The 9,333-nt window shown below is 69.3% G+C and overlaps 1 protein-coding gene across 1 annotated transcript in view; it reads left to right on the forward strand.

Annotated features, from left to right (window-relative positions):
- The window catches only part of BRSK2 (BR serine/threonine kinase 2), a 30,163-nt gene that overhangs the window by 15,294 nt on the left and 5,536 nt on the right, over positions 1-9,333 (forward strand). Inside the window, exons 21-25 of the mRNA XM_007466001.1 lie at positions 15-140; positions 3,842-3,902; positions 4,629-4,836; positions 5,579-5,627; positions 9,070-9,193. Coding sequence (XP_007466063.1) covers positions 15-140; positions 3,842-3,902; positions 4,629-4,836; positions 5,579-5,627; positions 9,070-9,193 — 568 coding nt within the window. The remainder of the gene's footprint in view (positions 1-14; positions 141-3,841; positions 3,903-4,628; positions 4,837-5,578; positions 5,628-9,069; positions 9,194-9,333) is intronic.

Genomic DNA, 9,333 nt, shown 5'->3' on the forward strand with positions numbered 1-9,333 from the left:
AAGCGCATGGACTACCCAATGCTGAACAGGCACGGCAAGCGGCGGCCTGAGCGCAAGTCCATGGAGGTGCTGAGCGTGACGGACGGCGGCTCCCCGGTGCCTGCGCGGCGGGCCATCGAGATGGCCCAGCACGGCCAGAGGTGCGTGCCTTCTAGGAGGGCCCAGCGCTCTGCCTCCTGGTGCCCCGGCCCAGTCAGCGACGGGGCCCCTCACAGGCTGTGCTGGGCCTGGCCTGGCTCTTCTCTGCGCCCCTGGCCCTGGGGCTGGGCTGAGGCCACTGGGTAGGGCTGGACTGCATGGGCTGCACTGGCTGCATTGAGCTGAGCTGGGCTAGACTGCCCTGGGCAGGGCAGATTCGGGCTGGGCTGGACTGAGCTGGGCTGGACTGGCTGAACTGAGCTGGACTGGAGTACACTGGGCTGGGCTGGGCTGAGCTGGGCAGGGCTTTGCTTTGTTGGCCTGGGTTAAACTGGGCTGGGTCAGGCCGTCCTGGACAGGACTGGGCTGGGTTGGGCTGGAGTGGGTTAAACTGAGCAGATCTAAGCTGACCTTAGCTGAGCTGGACTTAAGTGGGCTGAGCCGGGCGGCTCAGAGATCAAGCTGTGTTCAGAGCTGCAGCCTAGCAGGCTTATCCCCGATTGATGCTGAGCCCACGTCTGGGTCACCTGTGGCAGTGCAGGGATCAGGGACGTGGAATTCGGGGGCAGGGCGGTGGGTGAGGAGCAGGTCTGGGTTGTCCAAACAGAGCGCCCCCTGGAGGAAGGAAGGGCACCCAGGTCCTGCAGAGCCTCTGCCGATTCGGGGCTGGCTGGGTGAGACCAAGCTTTCCTGCCCAGGCAGGGGCTTCAGCCATCTGGGGACAGCCCCTTGGGCCAGGCCTCCGAGGACCCGCAGGGCTACTGGGCCCCACCATCAGGATTCAACTGGCTGCCCAGCTCACAGGCCACAGCCCCGTGGTGGTGCCAGGCCCTCCCCGGGGAAGCAGGCTGGCTCAGCCTCTGACCTGGGCTCCTGGCCTCCGGGGCTTCCTTCCAGGCCTCCGGGCCGTGTGGCCCACCCGCCGCAGGCTTGTGCACTGGGTGGGGGGGACGAGCAGCGGGAAGGTCCCTGCTGGCCGTGGTCCTGCCCTGATTGTGCCTTGTGTCCTGCTCACTGGGGGTGCATCTCTCCCGGCGGGGCCCCAGGGAAGCGGCCCCCTCCAGCGGCCCAGGCGAGAGGTCACTTCTACGCAGCCCACCTTTCCCGAGCCTTGTCCTGGCCTCCGGTCCAACACCTACAGGGCAGCTTGAAGGCTCGCCAGCCCCCCGGCGCCAGCCACCCACACCCCGCACCCCGCAGCTGCCTGGGGCAGGCGCAGGCGCAGGGGCAGGGGCTGGGCGTGGGAGGCCCCCCCCCATCGCGGCTTCTGCTTTGCCTTCCAGGCCTGGGCGCCCAGGGGTGGTGGGGTGGCCTCAGGTGTGAGCCGTCCTTTCCCTGGCACTTCCCCACCCGCTGCTGCTTCTCAGGCTCTGCCTCCTCTCTGGCTTTGCCACTCGTTACCACAACAGGCCACACCCGCTGGGGCTGGAGGGGTCCCGGGGCTGGCGGCAGTGCTAGGCATCCTCCAAGGCCCGGCCAGGCCACCCTGCCAAGCAAGTCACCGGGGCCGGGTGTGCTGTGGCCCTGGTGCTCTCCTGCCTGACCCCCCCCCGCCCCCCACGTCACGTCTGTGCGCCCTGGCCTGGGGCCAGGTGGGTGGTGCCCAGCTCGGAGCTGTGTGGAGGTCTGGCCTCCTGGACCGCCTGGTGGGGCTGCATCAGTAACTCTGTTTTCTCGCTTTGTTCCCGCTGTAGTAAAGCAATGTTCAGTAAAAGCCTGGATATCGCTGAAGCCCACCCCCAATTCAGCAAAGAAGACAGGTATACACCCTGCCCACCCATCCCCCGCCCCCCAGTCCCAAAGACAGCGGCGGGCCTGGTGGCAGGGCTGGGCCTGAGGTGCATCTGGCCCTCTCCTCTTTGGCAAGGGAACCTTCCAGCGAGCCGGGGAAGGGCCCGGGTCAGGCTAGGCTGAGGCCCAGAAGGAGGAGCGGGGCTGCTGGGACGAGGCCCACGGCCGGCCCCAAGAGGGGCCGGGAGACCCAGAGACTCTGCCTGCCCTGGGCCCCTGGGCTGCAGGCCGTGAGGTCCCTTCCGGCCGGCCCTTGCCCTGTGGTCAGTGGCCTCCGTGGCCCTCGTTAAGCTCCCCTCCCCCAGCCCACGCTGGCCCATATCCCGCAAGGGCCAGAGTAGACGTGGCAGCCCCAGGCGGCTGCAGGCTCCCTAGGAAGGGGCAGGAGGTGTGCCGGTCCCAGGGGTCTCAGCACAGGGTCTGGCCTTCCAGAGCCCCCAGCCCCGCCCCTGCAGGGCCTCCTGCCCGGCGGTGACAGTGGCGGGGCCTCGCTCGCCCCCGGGCCCCCTCTGACTCCCCCTGCACCTGCCTGTGCCTCGCCCACTCTGCTCCGCGCCCTGGCTGCTCTCGTGCTGGCGCCGTCCTTCCGCAGCTCAGTTTCCAGGGACCGCCTGGTTAGACAGGAGGGCGTGCACGCGGTTCCCCTCTCTCTCCCGCTGCCGCTTTTTCGCTTTCCTCGTGCCGAGCAGCAAGCTCACGGCTGGCTTGTGGCTGCTGGGGTGGGCGCCAGCTGGCACCGACCAGCCCCCCAGCCCCGTTCTCAGTATCTGGAAGCTTCGGGCCCGGGCCCGGGCCCGGCTCTGAGTGCAGTCCTGGACTCGGGCAGGCTGGGTCGGGGGTGCTGAGAGGAGGGTCAGCGCTGCCCCCCGGCTCCGGGCTGTGTCAGCTCGCGGGGTGGGAGTCAGAGGGTCATCGCCATGGGGCCCCAGCCCACAGGTGCTGGGGGACCGGCCAGCGTGGGCTCAGCTCCGGCCCGAGGCCCAGGGGCCAGCTGCGGTGTGGGCAGTGTGGCCGGGCTGGCGGGTGGGCAGTGTGGACGCCCTTCACTCTCTTCTGTCCTCTTCTCTCCCGTGGCTGCCTCGACCCCTCCGGTTTCCTTGCTCTAAGGGTGGCAGGTGCCGGCGCCCAGGGGTGAGCGGGCGCTTCCTTTCCCTCGAGGCCACGCGGGGTGGTGGAGCGAGGCCCCGCAGGCCTGGCCCTGCCCCGAGAGGTGTCCAGTTCCTGCCCTGAGGGGGCGGCGGCTACATGCGTGTCTCCGCTGGGCACGCTGGGCCAGTGGCCTCTCTCTGGCCAGATGGGGCCGGGGTGGACCGAGTCTGCGTCCCTGCTGACGCCCGTCCCAGGTGCTTGTGGTGTGAGCAAGGGGAGGGCCGTGGGCGTGGAGGGGCTGGGCTGGTGCCAGCTGGTGGCCCACACGGCAGGGTGTGAGGCGCCGGGCGGAGTGCAGGACTTGGGGCCTGTGACAGCTCAGCCTCGGGGTTCAGCTGGGCTGCCTCAGGGCCCCGGAGCTGGCGTCGGCTCACGGGAAGCCCTGTGTCCTCTCACCCCGGGCCCCGAGAGATCCTTGCCGAGGGCTCCTCCGTGCCATCCTGGACCTGGGGCCTCGGGCCTTGGACACAGGGCACCTTCTGTGTGGCGGGAGAGGAGTCCCACGGTCTCCAGCTGCACCACTGGGGCTCTGATGGGGCCCCCAAGGGGCGGTGGGCTCTTCTGGGCCTGGTGAGAGGCAGGGTGGGGACAGCAGGACAGCCCCAGGCACGGCCAGGTGTGCCGCAGACTGGGGCAGCCTCGGGGCTCTCAACCAGGGCTCCAGGCCTCCTGGAGGGTCCACCTGAGGGGAGAGAGAAGCCGAGAGCCGGAGGCCCCGAGGCCCCTTCCTGGTCTGAGCCGCCCTCTGCACCTGTGTCCCCAGGTCTAGGTCCATCAGCGGCGCTTCCTCAGGCCTCTCCACCAGCCCACTCAGCAGCCCCCGGGTAAGTGAACCCTCCCCAGCTCCGTTGCCAGCGTGCACCCGGGTGGGGGGCGGCTCGGTGGGCCCCCCCCCAGCCCCGCCTGCTGCTGGGGCCGCCCGCGTGGTGGCAGCTGCTGCTCTGTGGGCTCCGGCTGCCTTCGCTAACTGCACGTTTTTTGTTTTGTTTTGTTTGTTTTCTCGTGTGTTCTTTTCTTTTGTGGCGAACGCTCCCACCCCCATGCCTGCCTGCCCCCGCTGGTCCTGCCTTGGGGTCCCCGGGTGCTGTGTGTGCATGCGGGGCGGGCGGGGCACGCGCTGGGGCCGCTTGGCTCTCGGGGGCCCGTGCGCTCTCCCTCCTGCCCTCGGCGCTGCCCTGTAGCCTGTTAGAAAGTTTGTCTTGCCTCCCCCGCCCCCCGAGCTCCCCTTTGTGGCCTGCCCCCCGGCCACCTCCGTGGAGCCTGAAGCTGGCCGGAGCGCCTCGCGGCCCGGACACGTCCTCCCTCCACAGGCTGCCCCGCGGCCCAACCCCAAGACCCAGACCTTGCCGAGCAAGGCCAAGCTGACGGACAAGCCGCTGCAGGGCACCAAGTCCCACCCGCTCCCGGCGGGCGCCCAGGCCCGGCCCCTTGTTGCGGGAGGCCTCAGCCCCCAGCTGGCCCTGACCCCGGGCTCACCCACCCTGCCGGCCCCTGCCCGGCTCCCACCCACTGGGACTGAAGCCAACACCAAATCTGTCCCCACCATACAGGTGACCCCTCACCCCTCTCCGAGGGGCAGTCCCCTCCCTACCCCCAAGGGGACGCCTGTGCACACGCCCAAGGAGAGCCCGGCCGGCACGCCCAACCCCACGCCACCGTCCAGCCCCAGCGTGGGAGGGGTGCCCTGGAGGACACGGCTCAACTCCATCAAGAACAGCTTCCTGGGGTCACCCCGCTTCCACCGCCGGAAACTGCAGGGTGAGTGTGGCGGGACACGTGGGGTGTGCGGGGCTCGGGGGGGCTGGTGGCGGGGGGCCAGGGGAGCACTGCCCATCCTGGCAAGCGGGGCAGGCAGCGGCCGGCTTCAGAGGGTCTTCCCCTCCCCCTTGGTGGTTTATCCTCCCGAAAGCGCTGGCGAGAGGTACCCCCAGTGTCCATGTGTCCCCAAGCCTGCCCACTGTGTGTCAAGGACCCCACAGTGCAGGGTTGCTTGCCCGGCGGGCGCGGGCTTGGGACTCCTCCTGGCTCCATTGTTCCCCTTTGGCCCAGTGGCCTGCTCAGGCCGGGCTGCCTGAGCCCCAGAGGCGAGCGGGCCAGTGGGCGGGCATGGGTGGGTGTGGTGAGGAAGCCCACGGGGCTGGGGCAGTGGTAGGCAGCCTGCCCCTGTGTGCTGGGTGCCGAGGGTCAACGGGTACCTCCAGGCCACCAGGCCCCACCAGCCACCCAGTGCGGTCGACGGGCGGTGCCATGTATCCCGGGACAGCAGGGCTGGTTGGAGGCCAGAGACGGTGAGGCCCGGTTTCAGCACCAGAAGGCAGGACAGCTCCCTGTGGCCCGAGGCTCCTGTGGCCGTGGCGGCGGGCAGGAGCCGGGAGCTGACCTGTGCCCGCGGGCGCTGGAGACAGTGCCGCGGCTCCCGAGACCCCAGCCGCTGCGCTGGCGCCCTGGTGGGGGAAGGGTGGAGCGGTCACCACACTCTCCCCGTCCTTCCCGTGTGCAGTTCCGACGCCCGAGGAGATGTCCAACCTGACCCCGGAGTCGTCCCCAGAGTAAGTGGCCCTGCCCGAGGTCAAGTGTGACCTGTCGCCGCCTTCTTAGTGCGTGGGGGTCTGCGACGGACCCTCCCATGTGTCAGGCCGGGGGATCCACTGAGGGCTTTGGGGCCCCTCAGCGCTGGGGTCTCTGTGTCTCCACCTCGAATGCCAGGCCAGCGGGGCAGGGCCTGGGCGGTGAGGGAGCTGCTCTTCCCAGATGTGCTCAGAAGCCACAGACAGCCTGGGGGTGCCTGGGACTGGGGGTGGCAGGGGAGAGCACAGCCATGCCTCAGGGTGACTGTCCACACCTCCTGAGAGCCCCGGCCTCCACATGGGGGAAGCGTGTCGGCCCCCAGCCCTTGGTGACCAGGGGTGCGGTGCCTGCAGGAGGGCCTCCACCAGGGAGGGGCGCTGGGCAGTGCTGACTGGGGCTTCCCAGGGTGAGCCCAGCCCGGAGTGTGGCCGGACACCTGGCGGCTCGTAGGGATGGAGGGTCTCAGGGAGGAGGTGAGGAGGGCAGGCCGGCGGGAGCCGTGTCCAGGGCAGGGTGGCCTTGGCCAAGGTCAGGACACATCGAGCCCCCGGCTCACCGTCCTGCAAGGGCAGGAAGCAGGGCCCTGAGGCGACAGGGGGGCAGTGCTGCAGCCCAGCCAGATGTCTGGACGGGAGTCCCGTGTGTCTGGGGCGAAGACCCCAGAGAGGCGCCAGCCTTCGCTCCCACCGCCTCGTGTGAACGTGAAGGTGCGGAGTGGACACGGGGGCGGGGCCCTGTCGTGACCTCACCGGCAGCCTTCGGCCCGGCAGGAGAAGCTGCCGTTACCCTGTCACCGTGACCCGGCATGGGGCCTGTGGACACAGCGGGAGCGGGCGGGGTTGGGGCTGGAGGGCAGCCAGCCTGAAGTGTGGGGTTTCGGGATCTCCGTGATCCCACCGTTTGTCTCCCTTCGGTCACGGTTTCCTGTTGTCATCAGAAGCTCTCGCGACCATGTTTGTAACAGAATTGTTAGGTTTATCGGAAAACTCAAAAAAAAAAAGCCGCCCAGAGCAGCTGACACCAGCGTGCAGGTGGCCTGCAGCCTCCCCTGCCCATTCTCGAGTCCTGGAGGCCTCGTCCCCCTCCTGAGGGCCCCGGCCAGCGTCGCCACCCGGTGCATGTGGCTGACGGGAAGGAGCAGACGGGTGGCCCCGCTGCACCCCCAGCACCCACTCCTCCCAAGGACGTGTTCGCCCGCCCTGAGACGTCCCCTCCACCAGCGGCCAGCAGCCTCGTGTCAGCAGAGCGTGTGCGTCCGCGTGTTCCAGAACCGGCCCGTGCGACCGTGGGGCTGGCGAGTCTGGGGACTGTAGGCTTCGCAGGCGGGAAGCAGGGCGGCTTCTCCGTCTCAGTGCTGAGAATCCCTTCCCCTCCAGGAGCCTCAGCCTTTGCTCTCAGGACCTCCCGCGGAGCGGACAAGGCCCGCCACGTCCAGAGTGTGCTCGTCACCACGTCTCAAAGTCACTCTCAAGAAGCACACCCAACCTTTACCAAACAGGCCCAGTTGACGCCCAGGTTTAATTAACTGTCACAGGCCTTCCCGGCTCATCCAGGCTGCTTGCAAACCAGACACCAAAGTACAACGCGGAGCTTTCCTGTTGCTCTGTCTCTTCGTCGAGGGAGGAGGGGCAGAAGCGCCTGCCGCGGGCTTCAAAGCCGCCTCCCGGCCCACGTCCTGGGCTCAGGCCCCAGTGCGGTGCTGGGGTGAGCAGCGCGGGCGGCCTGCACCCCAGAGCTCTGAGCACGCCAGCGGCCACAGAGACGGCAGGATGTGGGGAAGGAAGCGAAGGTGGCCAAGTACGGCGTGGCGTCGGGAAGGATATGTGTCCCCGCAGCTCTGCCTCCGGCAGGTCTCTGGGGCCGGCTCCAGCCGCAGGAGTGGACGGCCTCTGTCGGCAAGCTGCCTGCTGCCGCCACATTGCCACGGGCTGGAGAGCCGGCTCTGGAAACGGGCAGGAAAAGGGAAGGTGCACAGCAGGAAACAGCAGCCGCGCCTCAGACCCCGCGGCTCATGCTGCCAGCGCCGCCGGAGCAAGACACCGGGCCCGAGCGGGCCGGCCCTGGCCCCGGCCCAGCCTGAGTTGGGCGCGTCTGCCAGCGGGGCCCTGGCTGTGTCCGCACTACAGCTGCCTGGGTGAGAGCGACAGCGGTCGCTCCCAATGGCACGTGGCTTGGGGTCAGGCCCTGTGCATGGCCCGGCTGGGCCCTGCTTCAGGGTGTTGGCCAGCGGTGCTCATCTCAAGGCCCAGCAGGGGCAGGACCCTCCGCCGAGCTCGTGGGGTCACGGGCAGGATTCAGGTTCCTGGCCACGTGGGCCTTGCTGTCACATCCGTCTGTCCCCGCCGCATCCGTCGGCTTCGTCAAAAAGAGGTGGAGACCCGCTTGCCAGACGGAAGTCCAGCCTTTTAGAGACTGAGCTCGCACGCGACCCCCGTCACCTTCCCCGCCTCCCCGTCCTCCTGGTCAGGAGCAAGTCCCGGGCCTCGTCCACACGAGGGAGGGGCCCGCACAGGCTGAACCCCGGAGGCAGGATGGTGGGGCCGGCAAGGGGTCTCCCCCACGCTGGTGTGCGTCGTAGGGCAGGGCCCCGCCGCAGAGACGGAGGGCCCCAGAAGCTGGGCAGAGTGAGGCGAGACCGGAGGATGATGGCGTAGAGGGCAGGGAGGCGTACACGTGATGCCCGTGAGATGAGGAGTCTCGTGCAGGAGGGCACTGCCGGCCCCTGGGGTGGCCCCTGCCCTGCCCCGTACAGCGGCTGGGCCCCCAGGGGTCGAAGCGACCACTGTGTTCCAGAGTGACCTGGGCTGGGGCAGCGGGGCTGCAGGTGGCCAGGTGGCTACCGGTCCCCAAGGACAGAGGGTGGTCCGCCAGGGGGAGGGGCAGGTAGCACCCGGGGCCCCCAGCCCGGGTCCTCTGCACCATGACACCCCTGTCTCTCCTATACATACCTCTGCAGGGGTCCCTGGCCTGCCCCCGCCCCCAACTCCTGCACCCCACGTAGCCCCAGGCGGGGCACTTTTCTCCAGGAAGCTGCAGGATTGCGGCTTGGCGAGTTACCCCGAAACATGGTGGCTTCAACAGAGAGGAGCAAGGGTGGGGGTCAGGGTGGGCTCAAGGGCAGGGCACCCTACCGCCACCCTCCTTTCTTTCCTGGTGGGGTTCCGGTGGGCGCAGCCCAGGCCCGAGCAGGCAGGGGTGGTTGGGGTGAGGTGCGGGGCCGAGGGCTCTGCGATTAGCATCAGGGCTGTCGGGTGAGGGGCAGGGCAAGGCGGAGGGTGGTCAGGGTCAGGATGGCGGGTCAGGGCGGGGAGTCGGGGTCAGGGCGGGGTCTGGCTGGGACAGCAAGCTGGCCCGCAGCCCAGAGGGCGGGCTCGGGGCTCGGCTGGCGTGCCCTGACCTGCCCAGCCCTCCGCCCGCCCCCAGGCTCGCCAAAAGGTCCTGGTTTGGGAACTTCATCAGCCTGGAGAAGGAGGAACAGGTCTTCGCGGTCATCAAGGACAAGCCGCTGAGCTCCATCAAAGCCGACGTCGTCCACGCCTTCCTGTCGGTGAGCCTCGCGCCGCGCGGCCGCTGCCCCCGGGGCCCCGCCTGGGCAGGGCCAGGGCAGCGGGCACACCGTGGCCGGGAGACGGGCTGTGCACAGGCCCGGGACGGGGCGGGCCTGGGGGCCACCTCGCTGAGACGGGG

This window comes from Lipotes vexillifer, unplaced genomic scaffold (assembly GCF_000442215.2).
Source record: "Lipotes vexillifer unplaced genomic scaffold, Lipotes_vexillifer_v1.1 scaffold1094, whole genome shotgun sequence".
Taxonomy (NCBI): Eukaryota; Metazoa; Chordata; class Mammalia; order Artiodactyla; family Lipotidae; genus Lipotes; species Lipotes vexillifer.